At 37.2% G+C, this 21,369-nt stretch overlaps 1 protein-coding gene across 1 annotated transcript in view; it reads right to left on the bottom strand.

The window, feature by feature from the left end:
- Positions 1-21,369, bottom strand: part of NEGR1 (neuronal growth regulator 1) — a 1,034,996-nt gene that overhangs the window by 199,566 nt on the left and 814,061 nt on the right. The window contains exon 6 of the mRNA NM_001205414.2: positions 18,158-18,309. Coding sequence (NP_001192343.2) covers positions 18,158-18,309 — 152 coding nt within the window. The remainder of the gene's footprint in view (positions 1-18,157; positions 18,310-21,369) is intronic.

The raw sequence follows: 21,369 nt of genomic DNA, 5'->3' as shown, positions 1-21,369 counted from the left end.
CTTAACAACTAAATAAGTACTTGGATATAATCTACATACAACTTCCTGTATACTTTAAATCATCTCTGAATTACTTGCAATGCCTAACACAATGTAAATATTATGTAGTTGCTGGTAGCATGACAAATTCAAGTTCTGCCTTTTTGGAACTTTCTGGAATTTAAAAAAAAAAAAACCAAATTTTCAATTCATGGTTGGTTGAATCCATGGATATAAAGCCGATAGATATGGATGGATGATAGAACTTCCTCCTCCATATAAGCAAGGTATAGTGAAGTGAAGTCGCTCAGTCGTGCCCGACTCTTTGCGACCCCATGGACAGTAGCCTGCACCAAGCTCCCCTGTCCATGGGATTTTCTAGGCAAGAGTACTGGAGTGGATTGCCATTTCCTTCTCCAGGGAATCTTCCCAACCCAGGGATCGAACCCAGGTCTCCCACATTGTAGACAGACACTTTACCGTCTGAGCCACCAGGGAAGTCTAAGCAAGGTGTAACTAACTTCATTTTACAGAGCTAAACTGAAGATCGGAGAGCTTATATAATTTGCCTAGAATTACACTATTTGCACGTGGAGAAGCCAAGTTTTCCTTTATGTCCACTGAGGTAGATAGTGGCACACTGAAACTGCCTTCTACCAGGTCATGAGAGTCAATTGTTATTTTTGAAAGACTTTTGCCAGCAGTTTGCTAAACATGGACATTGTTATTATATCAAAAACAGATGTAATAACTACTGAAAAGATAATTTCAAAAGTATTTTACTACAGTTTTACTATTAGCTATGATTTTAAGGTTTTTACATTATGTCTCTATTATAAAAATATTACATCATGGTGTCATTCTGTAGATATTTTTCCAACCCTGTATTCAGTAACATCCCTTGGTACCTTAACATCTGCCATAATGAGACCAATGACACCATGACACCAATGACACAATGAGATTTGTCAAGTGATCCAAATTAGGGGTTGAGCTATTTTTTTGTTGTTGTTGATGATCTAGACTTAAGAAAAATGATGGATAAATGGAAAAGGATATTAAACATTAAAACTTATATTAAAAAATTAAAAAATAAAATATATGTCATGTCTGTAGTCATTAAATTGTAAATAGTGCCAAAAAAATTAACAGAATTTTCTTTCAGGATTCCAAAATTATTACCTATTTCAACAAAAGAGTTACTTTTACTGTATTATAATAAATAAAAATATCAACCCATTTTTATGTCAGAATAATACTTAGAATATTATAATAATACAGCTCCATTTGTTAAATCATGATTGAATTGCAGCCATAGGCTGGCTACATATACGAGACTTTGGCAAAAAAACTGAAAGCATTCTATGAGGAGAAATTGATTATATGGAGTTTACAATAAAATATATTCTATAATTTATTACTATTTGTAAATTTTGTGATAAAAATTCATTTCAGTTACCAACATAGCACTAAATATATAAATAATGAAGCCACCAAAGTATTATGTAACAAGCCTGAATAGAAACATGGGGAAGTTTTTGCAAGGTAACAAATGGAATCTATTGTATAAATATGTAAAATAAATACATAAAGATAGGAAGGTTTATATGGAACTAAAAGGAGTTTTGTGAGTAGGGGAGATGATATACAACTTGTATACAGTACAAGGAGGTAAATATGAGAAACAGAAATACATAACAAAAGTCTGTTATTCCCTAGAAGAATATCTGTAATGTTTCTTAATACCAATCATGAAATATTTTAGAAAGGAAGGGTAGGAGGTGATGTCACAGAATACAGTATTACAAAGAAGGTTCCTTTGCTACCACCACAGTAAACAAGTTTGTTTTTAAATTTCTGCCCCTAGAATTACAAAACTCAATGTAATATTTCCCTTTCTCCAATAGCAGATTATTGTATCGCCTTATTTTTTCATTAATTTTCACTTACTCTAAATTTTAGCACACATACTGGTGAGTTTAGTACAAAATGTCATCGTTTCAAAGTCAGTAGAAATTCCTTGGGAAAAGCAAAGTTTCTCCAAATCAAAACAAACATAAAAACAAATAAAATATCTTTTGGGTAGTTCATTTTGTGACTAAGAATATTTTTAAAAGTATGCCTGTCTTTTCCCAGGAATGTATGAGAAAATCTTCCTGTAAATTTCAAGCACAACCAAGTTGCTTCCCAAATTGGCCATTTGCACTCCAGGGCTAGAGCTGAAAGTGCACAGAATTGCCTGAGTAATTCGATTGCAGGCAGAATCGATGCGAGTGTGAATGCTGGCCTGGTCAAAGGTTGGCCCTTAGGCTGCAACTTAAATCAATTTGGGGTAAGCTAAGTTTGATTACATTTTCAGTGATGAAGCTTTCAAAAGCAATTTTGAGCTTGCCTATTCAGAGGCTGTTTGGTTTTATCTTGAACCTATATTTCTGATTAGAGAAGCATCTATCTAGCTATCTGCTTTGGAGATGATTAAGTTCCAAAGCTGAGGAACAATGAGAGAAAAAGAGGAAAAAAAGAGGGAATGATTCAGAGACAAACCAAAAACAGCAGATGAAAGCCTATCACTAATAATATATGAATCAGTAGTGGTTTATTTTATTTGTTTAAAAACTTATATAAGACTAAGAGGGAGAAAGACTCAGGGAGCTAGCCAACAGGAAAAATAATTATATATGGAAGATTATTATGATAATGATACACGACAGTCTAAGAATATTTTGCCTTATAAGGCTTTTTCTTTCAGGTGCTGCTGGCAGGAGGGATGTTGGGAAAATACAGGTGGTTTGAAGTATGTAGCTAAATGGGTGTAAGAAAAGATGTCAAATATGGACTCCAACAGTCAATGTGCTAGCTTAAGAGACACGAACCCTTTCAATTTATCATTTTCCAGCAGAGTCATGCCTGCAGAGTTGTTGTGCAACCATAGCTTACGCAACTCTTACTAAAAACATGTTTAGTCAATTAAATAGTTTGATTATATATCTTATCAACATTGGGGTAAGCATGCTATTAGACCATAAACTATAGTGCTCCAAGAAGTTATGATTTCTTTTTTTTTAGAAAATATAAATTTCCCCACAGGAATGACCACTCACTCTTAAAACATAGGCTATTATCCTGCCAGTTTTAGGAAAATATGTTGCTACATCTTGTTTTATGAAGTATTTTAGAAAACTTGTAATTTCTCCTAAGTGGACTGAGTGGTGATTCTAATGGTTCTTTGACAAGAATTATGATTTGCCTCACTAATTATGCTGTTCCATATATGCACTAACTGGATTGATTTTTTTTAAAAAAATTATACCTATTGAAAATATCCGGCCATGCCAGAGATGAAATAACATTTGCATACCAGGCAGTCTTGCTTGATTTATTCAAATCTTACTTAAATATATACTGGGCAGATACCTAATTTGTGTCTTGGGAGAGAAATCCCAACTGAATAATATTTATAAGGAAGGAAATCTAGCCTATGCTGAACAGACACATTCAATGAGGACATGTGATTTCCAGTCCCGTCTTTAGCAGTTTTATGGCTACTAAAACAGAATTTACAGTTCTTTAGAGAAAGGTGGCCCATTGAAATATCATTGCTTGCACAATTAATTCTTTCTCCTTTTTCCTTTATCTGGAGCATCAAAAACAGAAAAAAAAATGCTAATTTCACTTTCCTTTTCTTTTTGATGACTCTATTAATTATGCTTCACATTGCCTGAGGAGAAATGGTAAATTTAATACTAATAGCACTAGGCACCTCATAATTACCATTTTTTTCACACCTATCCCTGGATCTTATATTTGGGGCACCATTTACATTTTTCAGATAGAGAAATCACAGGGCAGAAGTGGAGGTGGGAGAGCAGCTCAGACAGGTACCACCCCATGTGCTCAAACCATTAGATCAGCCTTCAAATCTAGTCACAGCTTCAGGGAAAACAAGGCATGCTGGGAAAATATTCTCTAAGACACTTAGAAATAATAGGAGGGGAAATCTCTCACCTCTGTCAGAGAAAAGACTAGCAAAGGCTTTACTGAAGGTGGGGCTGCTAATATATTTTCTTTAGGCTGGAAATGTTGGCGTGTTCCCATTTTTACAAAGTCTTAATAGGGACAACTCCCATATATACAGAGGGTCACATTTTGACCTAAGTTGTTATAGGGTTAGAGCTTTGTGAAATAAAATAGCAAGCAAGGAGGTCTAGTCTCATGCTTTTTCACAGGTTATTGGCCAACAGAATTGAAACTGTGAACATAAAGGAAATTTCCCTGGAGAGTGAAATTCTTTGTACAGATGACAAAATAATTAGACCAGCAGTGCCATTAGCTAAACTTTATGGAAACTCACCAAAGAGAAAAACACATTAAAGTACAATTTTTTTCTGTCAATAAAAAATAATTTCAAATTCAATGACAAAAAATTGTAGAGAAGGGAAAAATATTGTATTTCTACTTCAAGAAGTAAGCACAACTGTTTTTAACAACAATCCATAAATACTTCTTTTTAAAAACATATAGATTTCTTAGAATCTTAAAGCATTACAGATGAAAGAGAATTTAGAGATTAGATATTCTATTTCCCCATCTTTAAATAATGAAGCTGAGGCCAGAGTATTAAGTGTTTTGCCCAAGAACCCGTCCAAGTAAGGGCCAGACCCTAAATTCTCTGCCTCTTAGGCTAGAGCTCCTAATAAAAATTTGTGGTTAAATTTGAAACACTTTTTGATCTTTTCAGTACCTAATTTCCACAAGCCTGCTACATTTCAAGGCTGATCACTGACAACAGCAAACACCAAAGCTCCCTTTTCACTTTGGGCGTTTACTGACCCTTTGTCAGCTATAGGAAGTATATGCTGTTTCAGTAGCTTGAGGAGGCAGCTGTCAACTGCCTCTTAACCTGAGAGGAACATATCAGTAGAGTAATTAATTTTGTACAACCCTCTCTATAAACCTGATCTTTTTTTTTTTATATATCATTACAAGTGAACACTTATATGCATGGCTGATTTAATTAATAATTCTAATAAAAAGATGATATCATAGCAATATACATAGGCACATTAATAAATTAATCTAAAAAACTAGTGAAGTTCTTGGATATCCAGTGAGATCAAGTTACAGAGTTATTGAGGTTATATAGATCCAAACTTCTATAGGTTTACTTTTCAATGTTTGGATTATATATAACCAAGAGGAAAGAAAAGCAAATTAGCATTTAATGACCACTGGCTCTGGATTAGATGCTGTATATACCATTTTACATATCTTATCTCAATAAATCATCCCAACAACCCTATAAGAATGAGTCATTTTCCCTATTTTATGGGTGAGACAACTGAGGTTTAAAGACTGAGTTTGAGAGAACTGTCCAGCATCCTGCATGGAGGATTCTGGTTTCAACTCAGATCTGTTTGATTCCAAAGTTTTTGGTGGATGGCCTAGAGATTGGAAAGAACATGGGCACAAGAGTAGAAAAAAGTAAGTTCTAGATCTCCTGTAACAACATACAATTTTGGGTTCTCAGTCACCTTCTTTGGGACCTAGTCCACTCACATACAGAGTAAAAGGACTAAGTAGGCTGAAAGTTTTCAAACCTAATTTTCTTAAATTCTATACCTTTCTGACAGGCCTCTGGGTCACTGTGCAGTGTAATATGAAAGAAAAAAATAAGATTTTGGAAACATTTTTCAGATTTATCTCCAAATCAACTAAATGAATTCCAATTTTGTCTTTGTTATATACTACACTCCAGCATTCTTGCCTGAAGAATCCCTGTGGACAGAGGAGCCTGGCAGGCTGCAGTTGAAGGGGTCACAAAGAGTCAGACATGACTGAGCAGTTAAGCACACACATATATTAATCGTTTGCATAAGGTTTTAGTTTGGGAAAGGAAAGAATCCATTGCTTTAAAAAGTTTGAAAAAGTTGACTAGCTAATAACTTCAGCTCTGTTAGCATCTGTATTTGGTTCTCATTAGCAGCAGTTTGCCTCACTCCAGATTTTCTTGCCTGGAAAATCCCATGGACAGAGGAGTCTGGTAGGCCGCAGTCCATGAGGTAGCTAAGAGTTGGACACGACTGAGCGACTTCACTTTGACTTTTCACTTTCATGCATTGGAGAAGGAAATGGCAACCCACTCCAGTATTCTTGCCTGGAGAATCCCAGGGATGGTGGAGCCTGGTGGGCTGCCGTCTATGGGGTTGCACAGAGTTGGACACGACTGAAGTGACTTAGCAGCAGCAGCAGCAGCAGCAGTTTGGGGTTTCCCTGGTAGCTCAGCTGGTAAAGAATCCGTCTGTAATGCAGGAGTCCCTGGTTCGATTCCTGTGTTTGGAAGATACCCTGGAGAAGGGATAGGCTACCCACTCCAGTATTCTTAGGCTTCCCTCAAGGCTCAAATTGTAAAGAATCTGCTGCGATGTGGGAGACCTGGTTTCTGTAGGGAGCCAGCACGGGAGTTCCCACCCATGACAAAGGTCATGCGGAGAGGATCTGACATGCAAAGGTGAATCAGAACTTGAGAGGCCCTCTGGACCTGCCCGAGCATCTACCCCCAAACCAAAATCTGTCTGTTTTACTATTTCACGACTTTCACCAACTCTTCTGACATTAACAGGGGGCTATCCCCTACCACCTTTCTCTGAAGAAAATCAACTTAGAGCTCTAGTTAATAAGTCTCCTGGGCATAATAGGAGTGTTTCAATTCAAACCCCTCTGATGACTTTCTAGCTTGCCTGACAGGTTTGTTCAGACTCTTGCAGCTACGCATGTGATTGTTCACAGCCTCCCAACCACGAGAGGCACGAGAGGCATGGGAAGCTTAAGATATTCTAACAATGCAGAGCTTCTCAGAGAGTTAAAATTGTTAGAATAGAACTAGTAGAGGATTTCTTTGTTGAGTTAATGCATGCTGCCAAGTTTCCATATCCCTTACCTACTGTGTCCCTGGGAGTGTATTGATTAATATAGTTGGTATATAGAAATGTAAGTAGTAGCTTTAATGTTTGTAACCTTGGACCCTTGAGTTAATTCTTTTGTTGTTATAGCCCACCACACTTTTGCCCTATAGGAATGCAACTTTATCTAATGCTTTCAGAGGGCGGCACCTGACTTTAGAATAATCACCTTTAGAGAAAATATGTTTTCTGATTGACTAATTATTATTCATAAGAAAGGGTCATAAAATGTTAACAGGCCTCCTGGCCAGAAGATGATGTAAATCACCTAAAGCCTTTGCTTATGATAAGTTTGCAGAAAGAAAGCCCGGCTTTGATATAGAGTCAAGGACTGCTGACCTTGCATGACTCTACACTCCCTATTATCCTCTATGCACAACTTAAGGTATAAAAGCTACTTTAGAAAATAAAGTTGTGGGCCATGCTCATCAGGCTTGGTCTCCCCGTGTCATTCTTGCTTCCTTTTCTCTCCTTTTCTTCTCTGTTCTTCCTTAAGGATGAATGGTGGGAGCGTGGGGGCTGTCTGAGACCACTTACTTGCCTGGGCTTCTAAGACCCACTTGAGAAGGTGCCCAGGGTGGGGTATCTTCCGTGATTCGAGAGAGCGCCTGAGGTCTCTGTGGTCAGAGCAAGTTCGGTGTCACGAACTTTATTAGTTTCCCATGTAAACTAGTCAGGTCAAGCCTCTGATTTCTCTGTTGTGTTATCCTTTTTGCCAACGCCGTCCTCCCAAGGGAATCCCTGGATCCAACCGGGGCTGGACCCCAGCAGGGTTCGATCCTTGGGTAGCGAAGATCCCCTGGAGGAGGGCATGGCAGCCCACTCCAATATTCTTACCTGGAGAATCCCCATGGACAGAGGAGCCTGGCAGGCTACAGTCTATGGGGTCATAAAGAGTTAGACATGACCGAGTGACTAAGCACAGCACAGCACAAGCAATTTGATAAACTGGATCGCCACAGCTTTCAATGGTTGTTCTACTTCAGCTAGTTAATATACATTTGGCTTTGTCCAAACTGTCCATAATACATTGATGCATGCCCAAAGGTCTTTGATATTTAGTCCTCTTCAAAATCATTTGGCATTCTCAAATATGCTCAAGGATATTTTGAACAGGGCCAAATGTCAAGGAAATTTTACTGTGGATCAATGGTTTTGTGGATGTTCTGTACAGAATCAAATGGCCTATAAGCCTTCACAGTGTTGGATATCATCGTTCAAGTATGGTGTCCATTTTGTGTGTAAGCTTCTTGAGAATACACACAGGATACAGGTATAAGTTAAGAAAGCCTTCCTCAGTAATCAGTGCAAAGAAATAAGAGGAACACAATAGAATGGGAAAGGCTAGAGATCTCTTCAAGAAAATGAGAGATACCAAGGGTACATATCATTCAAAGATAGGCACAATAAAAAACAGAAATGGTATGGACCTAACAGAAGCAGAAGACATTAAGAAGAGGTGGCAAGGATACACAGAAGAACTATGCAAAAAATCTTCACGACCCAGAAAATCACCATGGTGTGATCACTCACCTAGAGCCAGACATCCTAGAATGTGAAGTCAAGTGGGCCTTATGAAGCATCGCTATGAACAAAGCTAGTGGAGGTGATGGAATTCCAGTTGAGCTATTTCAAATCCTAAAAGATGATACTGTGAAAGTGGTGAATTCAATATGCCAGCAAATTTGGAAAATTCACCAGTGGCCACAAAACTGGAAAAGGTTAGTTTTCATTCTAATCCCAAAGAAAAGCAATGCCAAATAATGCTCAAACTACAACATAATCGCACTCATCTCACATGTTAGCAAAGTAATGCTCAAAATTCTCCAACCAGGCTTCAGCACTATGTGAACTGGGAACTTCCAGATGTTCAAGCTGGTTTTAGAAAAGGCAGAGGAACCAGACATCAAATTACCAGTCTGTTGGATCATCAAATAAGAAAAAGAGTTCCAGAAAAACCTCTATGTCTGCTTTATTGACTATGCCAAAGCCTTTGACTGTATGGATCACAACAAACTGGAAAATTCTGAAAGAGTTGGGAATAACCAGACCACCCGACCTGACTCCTGAGAAATCTGTATGCAGGTCAAGAAGCAAGAGTTAGAACTGGACATGGAACAGACTGGTTCCAAACTGGGAAAGGTGTAAATCAAGGCTGTATATTGTCATACTGCTTATTTAACTTATATGCAGGGTACATCATGTGAAACGCCAGGCTGGATGAAGTACAAGCTGGAATCAAGACTGCTGGGAGAAATATCAATAACCTCAGATATGCAGATGACACCACCCTTATGGCATAAAGTGAAAAAGAACTAAAGAGCCTCTTGATGAAAGTGAAAGAGGAGAGTGAAAAAGTTGGCTTAAAACTCAACATTCAGAATACAAAGATCATGGCATCCGGTCCCATCACTTCATGGCAAAGAGATGGGGAAACAGTGGAAACAGTGTCAGACTTTATTTTTTGGGGCTCCAAAATCACTGCAGATGGTGACTGCAGCCATGAAATTAAAAGACGCTTGCTCCTTGGAAAAAGCTATGACCAACCTAGACAGCATATTAAAAAGCAGAGATATTACTTTGCCAACAAAGGTCCATCTAGTCAAAGCTATGGTTTTTCCAGTAGTCGTGTATGGATGTGAGAGTTGGACTATAAAGAACACTGAGTGCTGAAGATTGATGCTTTTGAACTGTGGTGTTGGAGAAAAATCTTGAGAGTCCCTTGGACTGCAAGGAGATCCAATATGTCAATCCTAAAGGAATGTATTTTGGAAGGACTGATGCCAAAGGTGAAACTCCAATACTTTGGCCACCTGATGCAAAGAACTGACTCATTTGAAAAGACCGTAATGCTGGGAAAGATTGAAGGCGGGAGGAGAAGGGGATGACAGAGGATGAGATGGTTGAATGGCATCACCAACTCAATGGACATACATTTGAGTAAGCTCTGGGAGTTGGTGATGGACAGGGAAGCTTGGTGTGCTGCAGTCCATGGGGTCACAAAGAGTCAGACACAACTGAGCGTACAAGGTCAGGGAGCATAAATTCCTTTGCTTCACTCATACTCTGTTTTGTTGGATTTGTATATATCCATTACTTGTATGATGATTATGACTGTGCATGTATATTTCAGTTTGGTTGAGTGTCATCTAATAGGCCAATTTAGCTATATCAAAATCTACCTATATCCTCAAGCCTAATTTTTGTCAAATACTTATTACTAGAGCATCCAGGAAAGGGTTTCCATTAACATCATAAAGCTGTGAGGATAAAGCAAGTTGACTCACATAGCATGCTATCTTTAATAACCACCAAGTCTAAATTTATTACTGCCTCTTTCAACCAAAATGAAAACCCTATCTCTTTTAAGTTGCAGGAGGGGAGATCAATTTCAATATAAAATATGAATCATTCAGATTTGTGGTTTTACCTTTCACATGGAACCAAGGTTCATTATAACAGGCAAAAGTAACAGCTCATACAGTTGCTTAGTGGCATGTGGGGACATTTGAAGCAAGCAGAGAGCTTAAATATTACTTACAAGGGCACAGCTGGTTGCATATTCAACAAATCAGTCAAAAAATAAAGTTTGCCTGCATCAGTCAGATCTAAACAGGGAAAAACTTTTATGTACACACATTCTTACTTTCTCCAAAAGTCTCTCCCATTTTCCCTTTGGATAACAGTTACTGACTTTTCTTTTTTTATAATTTCAAAGAGTAGGTATCATCAAATTAAATAGACTTGGAAGAAATAGTCTCTAAAATGAGAGATTTTTCAGAAAGTTAAATAGCACTTGATTATAAAAGCATTTAAAATTGGACTTTGTTATTGTCTCCACAGTGTTGCTAATGGAGGGAAAGACAGTTTTGGTGAGTCCTTTGAATATCTGATGTGTAATATTTCAGAAGCAATAACTTTGTTAGCTGAATAAATGAATGTACATGTATATGTGTGCACCTGTGCCCCGCCCCCCAGCACACACATACAAGAAAGGAAGGACAGAGGTCCCTACAGCATCATTAGGGCCTGTATTCTAGCAAAATATTTGACACCACACTTTAAGAAACATAGTAAAAAGTGACTTGGCAATTATATGTTGTAACAAAATGTATTGTTATCTGAGACTGTAAGAGAAGATTTTGTTAATAGTAAAGCTTGAGTTGTTCCAAACATTTTCACATATTAGGTCTCATGTGAAGATTTTTAAACCAAAGCTATGTAAATGTTGGACTATAAAGAAAGCTGAGCACCAAAGAATTGATGCTTTTGAACTGTGGTGTTGGAGAAAAATCTTGAGAGTCCCTTGGACTGCAAGGAGATCCAACCAGTCCATCCTAAAGGAAATCAATCCTGAATATTCACTGGAAGGACTGATGCTAAAGCTGAAACTCCAATACTTTGGCCACCTGATGCAAAGAGCTGACTCATTTGAAAAGACCCTGATGCTGGGAAAGATTGAGGGCAGGAGGAGAAAGGGATGACAGAGGATGAGATGGTTGGATGGCATCACTGACTCAATGGACATGGGTTTGCGTGGACTCCGGGAGTTGGTGATGGATAGAGAGGCCTGGCGTGCTGTGGTTCATGGGTTGCAAAGAGTCAGACACGACTGAGTGACTTCAACTGATGTAAATGTTAAGTACATTGTTTATATAGATTTCTTCCTTCTTAACTATCTTTCCTTATCTCCCATTAGATTGTGAGTCTTTTAATACATGTCCTATAATCAAAGCAGGAAACAAAGTATATACGTGTTCTACTTATGAAAATGACTTTTATTGGTTATGAGATTACTAATCCAATGATGATGTACATTTGATAAATTAGACCTATAGATGGCAGGATGGGACCATCTTATTCATATTCTTTAAGGAGCAGACCTAGAGGAATCATCTCCTTTAGTTGCTCATGTTCAGGGAGCAAAACACACACACACACACACACACACACACACTTAAAAATAATAATAAACTCCCCATAATTCTGAATCCCCAAGTTTTTACTTAATAAGGAATTTTGCTATGAATAGTTGACATGCTGTCATCCATCATTAAGTTTGTTAAAGCACTGTTCCCGGAGGCTGATCTACAGTGATCTGCAGAATATTCTTTTTTGCTCTCACACTCTTTCTGTCTCCTTCTCTACCTCTCTCTCACAAAGACTTTTTAGAATGCAGACACATTTCAGAAATATCTGGACAGGTAATCTAGAGAATGAGGGATTCATTGTATACTAGCTCTCCCATAGTTTTTTCACTGTAAATTTTACTTTCCTCTTACTTGAGGAAGTATTTACTCTCTACCTGAAGTAATTCTATTGATGAAATTACTGAAATCTCAGCTTAAAATTACAGCTCCTCTTACAATTACAGTCTAGAGCCTATGGGCCATGGTAAGCTAAAGAATTTAAATTGACTTCATATTAAATCAAAGCTGTTTATTGCTTCTTGGGGACCAAAGAAAGATGTGAGAAAAGAGGCCAAGAAACTAGAATGAGGGAAGCTTGAAAAAAAGCAAGAAGCCTGTTGAGTATCATTCACCAAAGACTGGGGTGCTGCATCTTTGTGGGTCAGGAAGTTGTTGATATACAGCGGACTACTGGGCCTACTGATCAGAAAAGAAGCTCACAACAGGCCAGCTGCTGAGGCATCAAGGCAGAGGGATCATCAGCTACACTAGGCAGAGAATATCTGAAAATCTGTGTTCTTCCTTTCAGATCCTAGCCTATAGAAAGAGTAGTTTATTGCACATGTTTTTGCTCATCTTTTCACTCTACATGGCCTTTATGTGAAATTTTATTTACTCTCATACTGGAAACTACCACATCCATGCTGGTACTTCCGAATCATATCTCCATTCTGGACTTAAGTACAGCTACCCACTGGACATTGCCTCCAACTGACTATGTCTAAAATTAAACACATTTCTCTCTTTCAATATTCACCTTCTCCCCCAGTAAAAAAGGGGTTAATCCTCTTCTTACATTCTAGCCTGGTTAATTATATCCAAAGTAAACTGAAGTAGTTATCTAGATTTTCACAATTCCATTCCTATTGCCTTCAGATTTGGTCATTAGCTCCTCTGTCCTAATTATCTCTGTCATCCCTATAATTCTTTTTGTGCAATTATCTTCTTGTAAGTCTAATACTTGGGTGTAGCCCTCCACATTGCCTAGGAAAGTATTTCAGAAATTAAATCTGTTTATATCCATCCTTTATTACAAGGATTCAATGCCTCTCCAAAACTAGAAGGATAAAGTCCAAACTCACCTTCAGGCCCTTTCTGTCCTAAGTCTACCACCTTGTCCAGCCTCATCTCTCAACACTCTCTTCTTCCTTTTTCTCTAACCATATTAAACTACTACTAGGTCTTCAAATGTATCAGATTGTTTCATTCTGCTATGCCTTTACATGAGCTGTTCCATACAGGAGTATTTTTCTCCCTCCCATTCCCACACCCAGGCTCAACCCAATCACATCCTTGTCTCAAGGGTTTTCTCTATAAATTGCCCTGAATCATTAAGACTGAGTGTCTCATTCTTTCATTTGTGACACTGTACATTGTTCTCATGATTATTGTTGAATGAACTCTACAAAGTTCTGCCTTTGAAAATATGACAACAGTGAATAAAATAATATTTTGAAGTTGTAACTTAGTTATAATTCATACAGCGATATTACCTACTCTAGATGACAGTCCTTTCATGGTCCTCAAAATAGATTAAGAGCCTCTTCTCTGCCCTTGTACTCTACTGTTGACTATACTGCACTAGAGTTATCTGCTTCTGTACTCCTCTTCTTATTCATCTGAGGACTCTTTGAGAATGAAGTTCCCATTCTATGAATAATTTTCTTTCCAACATCTAGCACAGTGCTTCATATATTGTGGGCAGTCTATATATTTGATGGATAACTATTGCTACTGATAAAATGTTGGAGCCTTATAATAGAACAATTGCTTTACTTCTGTCTTTATGCTTTAAATCTAGATGTCTGAACTTCTATGCTGCAAACATCATATTTAATCTGGAATTAGTCCTACAAAGTATGGTTCACATACAGAGCAAGGGATGAAGCTAAGTTATAGCCAGAGTTGAGACATTATATCAAATTTATGTGCCTTCTCCCTTGATTACCAATGACAACTTACTACCTAAACCCTCAGTAAAGTACTGGTCAATCAGTCATCAAATAAGCTCAGCCATCTGTATATATAGTTTTTGAAAGCAACTGAACTGAGTATTCTTGGGAGGTGTGATATAATAACAATGGGTAACATATATTACATACATCATCCCACTTAATTTTTATCCTAAAGTGGGAGTTATCCAGGAGTCATGTACGGATGTGAGAGGTGGACCATAAAGAAGGCTGAGTGCCAAAGAATTGATGCTTTTGAACTGTGGTGCTGGAGAAGATTCTTGAGATTCCTTGGAGAACAAGGAAATCAAACCATTCAATCCTAAAGGAAATCAACCCTGAATACTCATTGGAAGGACTGATGCTGAAGCTGAAGTTCCAGTACTTTGGCCACCTGATGCAAAGAGCTGACTCATTGGAAAAGACCCTGATGCTGGGAAAGACTGAAGGCAGAAGGAGAAGAGGGCAACAGAGGATGAGATGATTGGATGGCATCACTGATTCAATGGACATGAACTTGGGCCAACTCTGGGAGATGGTGAGGAACAGAGGGGCCTGGCCATGCTGCAGTCCATGGAGTCATAAAGAGTGGACATGACGGTAACTGAACAACAATGGAGTGGGAGCTATTATTGCCCTTACTTTACAAATGAATTAACTGAAGCTTTGGCATTTACTCAAGATCATATAACTATATATGATGAAACTGTGGTTCAAATTATGACCTGCTTGACTTCCATTATGTGTGAAACATAGACACACAAACATTTATACATAAAAAAGTGCTACATTCCTTTTTCGTGGTCTTAGTTATGGCAAGACTCTAAACTACAACTTCTTGACTTTTTCCTTCTTGATGATCTGGAAAATGTAGGTTATTACACATAAGAAGTAGAGTTTAATAGAATCGGGATTTATTCTAAATAGTTTTGGATAGGGACCTGATTCTCAGTGACTGAAACTCAATGTAGTGTTTGCTATGCATAAGCACTATGAAGGGAAACTCACATTTTTGATTAACTCTCTGAGCATATTAATATGCATGGATACAAATCATAATAATATGAATTTCTCTATTCATGGCTTGTTTCATATATCATTATTTACACAAATGGCAGACTCTTTGGAGTCTAATTCCTTTCTCCTGGATTGGAAGATGAGCACTTTGGTTTTACACTCCCCTGACTATAAGAAGGGCTAATATTCAATAACAGGTTAAAAAAAATTAGCAGGTCATGGGCCAACATTAGATCAGCTTAGGACCGACCACTTCTTTTGGATCAGTTTAGAGGTTGAAGGCTCTCCCATCTACAGACCTTGTGAAGATATGAAAGGAATTCTTATCGAGGGGAAACCAGCTTCACATGAACTTTTAAAAAAGCTGTCTTTCTCTACATAGTTTGAAGATTCATAGTGCCTGTGTTGGAGAATGGTACCATTCCAAAGAGTTTTAAAATCCCGTAAAAATGTATGTTCGAATGTCTCTGAGTCTCACTTTTAAAAATATTTCAGCCAAACATTAACCTCATTCATCTTTCATAAACTTAAAATTTTATATCTGGTGTATGTTGCCCATTTCTAACCATTTATTAAAAACAGTTTTTATACATTCAGCAATAGCACCTTAAATTACTAAAATTTATATTAAAAAAAAAGCTAAGAAAGGCAAACATGTTACATGTAGAGGTTTATCTTTCAATAATATGTTGCAAATGATACTGGTTTTATGTTTAGCACAGTGAGAAACAGTGAAACATAGAAGTTAAAACCTGGGACTCTGAAATTAGACTGTTGATCAGGTTTGTGCTTTGTCACTTATTAGCCATTTGACTTTGACCAAGCTTTTAATTTCCCTTCATTTTAGTTTCCTCATCTGTAAGAAGAGAATTTTAGAATTTACCTTTTATGGTAGTGTGAGAATTAAAAGAACAAATTCATATAAAGATATTGGAACAGATTCATTTAAAGATATTATCTGGTTTACAGTAAGTTCACAAATAAGTATTACCATCACTGTAATATTCCTTTATATAACTGGAGATTAAAATATACTTTGCACAGCTAAATCTCAGTCTATTCATTCATTAATTAATTGTCTATTCAAACACTGTTTAATTCACTTATTCACTAAATAAGTTGTCTATGTGAATATCAGACATAGTTTAATATTGTCTATGAAATATTAGACACCGTGCTTAGTGATATGGGAGAATTAATCAGACATTGATTCTGTCTTCTCAACAAACATAATGTGGTAGAGAGATACAAACTATGCAAAAATAATTATTGTAAAAAATAGAAACTCTTAGTGCAATAAGAGTTTCAGGTGAGGTCACACAAGAGTTTTGAATATACAGACATTTCTTCAAACTTCCAGGGTTAAGTTCAAAATTATAGACAAAATTTGCATATTATGTCTTTCTTAATGAATTTCAATCAAATTGTTCTAGTTATCCTTAGCACTTCTATACACAGAAAGTCAGCAACAAAGGAAGATCATCAGAGTCCATTCTGAAGATACCATGTTTAGAAGCCTTTTCAGCAGTGCATTATATCCAGATGACTGTGCTAAGGTTGCCAGAGTAAAACAAACAAATAAATGACATTTGTTTCTAATTTGTTACATTCATTAATGCTTCAGTTTTGAAAATCAGAGTGTGATTTAGAAATTTAAGTAGCAAAAATTAATGTGTTATTAAGCCTTAAATTTTTCTTTACTTGGTTTAATTCATTTACCTTTTCAGGTTCTTGAATATTTAAACAATTTAAAATATTAATAACATTACAAAAGAAGTATCAATATTTACATTAACTTGGAATTCACACTGCTGTATAATATTTGCAATGTTATTATTCATAATTACACTAAGTAAATAATCTTCATGGAAGAAACTTAAGCAAGTATATTATACTTTGACTATTTTGTGGCAAGCAATGCGTTTCTTTCAGAGTAGGGGGTACTAAGAAATACTTTATAATATTGAACTGAAATAATACATGATGTGATTTTTTAAAAGTGTATATAGGACAAATCATCTTAAATTATTATTTTCTATTAACAACCAACTGATATATTTTATTTAACAATAGAGATTCTTAAATCTTGGTAATTCAGAGTTCATAAATCATGAAACTTATTTAATATTTTTAAGTAGTAGGAGTATTATATATCCCGTTCCTCATTTCTGCAAAATAGAAACAATCATGTCTGTGATGAACTCATAATATTTGCCTTTTTCAGAGAGCGCTTACTATCAAAGGATGACAGCATAAATATACATATGTCAGGTTACCATAAAAACATAAACTATCAAAGATAAGAATGGTTTAGATAACTGTACAACTAAAAAGACAGCATATTTCTGGAGTCTTCTTTGAACATTTTGAGTAACATTCCACTTCAAAATCAGGAATATTTTATGGTTATAACAACTCTTGAACAACAGCTTCTAAAAAGTACTAAAACTAATTGAAAACGTTAAAATATAATTCTCTACTTTCCCCTAATCCTTGTGTTTGGTCTTCTTTTTTTTCATTTCTTGTCCTTAGGAACTAAGATACATTAGAACTAAAGTACCTATTTAAGTAAAACCTTATGTTCTTTTTCAAAATACAGTTTTGAGTAAAAACATTACCTATATGGATAAAATATTTTGTCCATCATCATTTACTCACTATTATATCATTTACTCACTATTATACCTTGGTCATGGTGAAATTCTCACTATTTCAAAATATCTAGAGAAAGTCAACCAAGAGTAAATTCAATCCAGATTAATTTATGCTTAAATATAATGAATTTTTGAAAACAAAACAAAACTAAATTCTACCAACCAACCATCATCAGTCAGAAGACATCTTTAGTGGATCCTATTATTTATGTAACATTCTCCTTTTCTCAGATCTAAAATATTTTTCTAAGCACATATGTAATTCTATAGGGATTATCAAATTCTCCAACATCCAGATTATTTGGGGGCCAAATTTCCTCTGTGTAAGGAACATGACACATCAGGCTGAGCTCATAGACAGGAACCAAAAGGCCCTGGGAGCATTTTGGTAATTCTGTGTTACTTACGGCTGAGAGGCAGGCTCGCGTTGGTTGTGCCTAGCTTGTTGACAGCCACACAAGTATAGTTGCCGAAGTGCTCCTGTGTCACATTGGTAACAGTGAGAATAGATCTTGTGCTAAAATTTTGAATGATAATTCCTTGTTGGCCATTGAAGAGCCTAAAAGACAAAATAAACTCTAGGTAAATATGTATTGTGAATACCATTTTCATTTTTATCTAGATGGGGTTGTCATGGTAACCCATAGACAGTTTTGACCATGCTGCTGTTAGCATATAACATGATAACAATGTAATTATATTTTCCTTACAGTAGTAGATACCAGGGAAGGGAAACTGTATGACAGTGGCAGACTGTTCCTATGGGATTATCTGTGCTATATAACAAACCGGACTTAGATAACCACATGTCCTGTCCATACATTGATTTGTATTTTAGAAAATTAAACACATTACAGCAATGGCATCTCAACTGTTAAAGCCAAGGAAAAGTAAAAGGGATTAAATATAATGATTCCATTAAAAACACAAACTCCTGATTTCTAAAAAGTTGACCAGAATATGTCTGTGTACTAAGTTGCTTTAGTTGTGTCTGACTCTTTGCCATCCTATGGACTGTAGCCCACCAAGCTCCTCTGTCCATAGGATTCTCCAGACAAGAATACTGGAGTGGACTGCCATGCCCTCCGCCAGGGAATCTTCCTGACTGAGGAATCGAACCCAAGTCTCTCATGTTTCCTGCATCGGCAGGGGAGGGTTCTTTAACACTAGCGCCACCTGGTGAGGCCTAGGCTATTTCAAATGATAGTTTTAGATAACTTTCATCATGAAAGTTAATCCTATAGCTGTGGTAGGATGGTTCTGAGTCCAGACTCAACACTTTACTGCTACTTTACTGTAGGTACAACCCAAATAGATGACTTGTTAAATCTACAAAAAGAAAAAAAAAAAAGTTAAATATAATATTGAGGGTAGTATCTAAGTTGAGTCCTATCTTCGGTTGGTTTCCCAGGAGGCTCAGTGGTAAACAATCTGCTTTCCAAGCAGAAGAGGCTGGTTCAAACCCCGGGTCAGGAAGATCCCCTGGAGAAGGAAAAAACAACCCACTCCAGTATTCTTGCCTAGACAATCCTGTGGGGGGTTGCACAGAGTCAGACATGACTTCGTGACTAGGCAGCAGCAGCAGCAGCCTATCTGTGCCACATTTTAGTAATGTGCCTAATAAAGTCCTTTAACCTTTCTAGACTCAATATAGGATTCAATTTTACCTGATTCCATCCTGAATACTCAACTTTCCTTCTCCATACTTACCAGTAGAGGCCCTTACTCTCAGATAGGCTGACATAGTTCTCCCATTTTCAATGCTTCACATGATTGCTTCTGCTTCACTCTTTTCCTGAATCTTACCCCAATGGTCAACATCTCTTTTTATCTCTGACAGCCAGACCTTTTCATCCTCATGTAAGTCTGATCTATGTCCTATGTCTCCTACTCTGCTGCTGCTACTGCTGCTGCTAAGTCGCTTCAGTTGTGTCCGACTCTGTGTGACCCCATAGATGGCAGCCCACCAGGCTCCCCCATCCCTGGGATTCTCCAGGCGAGGACATGGAAGCAACCTAGATGTCCATCAGCAGATGAATGGATAAGAAAGCTGTGGTACATATACACAATGGAGTATTACTCAGCCATTAAAAAGAATACATTTAAATAAGTTCTAATGAGGTGGATGAAACTGGAGCCTATTATACAGAGTGAAGTAAGCCAGAAAGAAAAACACCAATATAGTATACTAATGCATATATACGGAATTTAGAAAGATGGTAACAATAACCCTGTATATGAGACAGCAAAAGAGACACTGATGTATAGAACAGTCTTTTGGACTCTGTGGGAGAGGGAGAGGGTGGGATGATTTGGGAGAATGGCATTGAAATATGTACAATATCATATATGAAACAAGTCGCCAGTCCAGGTTCGATGCACGCTACTGGATGCTTGGGGTTGGTGCACTGGGATGACCCAGAGGGATGGTATGGGAAAGTAGGAGGGAGGATGGTTCAGGATGGGGAACACATGTATACCTGTGGCGGATTCATTTTGATATATGGCAAAACCAATACAATATTTTAAACTTAAAAAAAAAAAAAAAAGAACACTGGAGTGGGTTGCCATTTCCTTCTCCAGTGCATGAAAGTGAAAAGTGAAAGTGAAGTTGCTCAGTCGTGTCCAACTCTTAGCGATCCCATGGACTGCAGCCTACTATGCTCCTCCACCCATGGGATTTTCCAGGCAAGAGTACTGGAGTGGGTTGCCATTGCCTTCTCTGATCTCTCCTACTCTGCTGCTCCCTAAATGACTTTCCTCTCTCTGTGTCTCTTTCTCTTACTCTGCATATCACTCTCCAAATTGTTGTAGAATTTATAATATCAAAACCACAATATTGCATTGTTCTCTCTAGCAGTTTCTATACATACAAGTCTACCCAAATAAACTGAATTGCTTTAAATTTCTCAAAAGGCAAGGCCATATGGACATACTTTATATTTGAATTCTACATAGCATGTAATAGTTGTATCTTAGGTGAATAATACATATTTCATAAGTCAATAGGGCTTCCCTGGTGGTTAAGATGGTAAAGCATCTGCCTGCAATGCAGGAGACCTGGGTTTGATCCCTGGGTTGGTAAGATACCCTGAAGAAGGGAATGGCAAACCACTCCAGTCTTCTTGCCAGGAGAACTCCACAGACAGAGGAGCCTGGTGGGCTCTATTAGACCATGAGGTTGCAAAGAGTTGGACATGACTGAGTGACTAACACTCTTATGTATGTCAATGAAGTTTGAATGACATCCCCATAACACAGGGATCACTAAGTCCCCTTCAGTGGCCCCTTTAAGAATGCTTCTTTCTAAATATGAAATCTGCTATAATGAGAAGCCAACCAAATAATAACTTCTCCCTAACAAACCCCAAAATTTATTGTGAAAGAATGTGCTAATCATAATATGGGCTACAGAAGCTCTTAGCTCAAACGGCTTGTTAATTTTTCTTCTTTAATGTGTTCAAGTCTTAGTATTAAGCATTTCTTTAATCACAAAGATGCTAATAATTGACATTCCCCTGAGAGTTTATGTTGAACTCCTTTGCATTATGTTATGTGACTTGCATCTGAATTTAGATAAAATATACTGGAGTTAAATGCAGATTAAAATAAGCAACCA

Source organism: Bos taurus, chromosome 3 (assembly GCF_002263795.3).
Source record: "Bos taurus isolate L1 Dominette 01449 registration number 42190680 breed Hereford chromosome 3, ARS-UCD2.0, whole genome shotgun sequence".
NCBI classification, from domain to species: Eukaryota; Metazoa; Chordata; class Mammalia; order Artiodactyla; family Bovidae; genus Bos; species Bos taurus.
The sequence above is the reverse complement of the archived record's forward strand: the minus strand, read 5'-3'. Positions and strand labels throughout refer to the sequence as shown.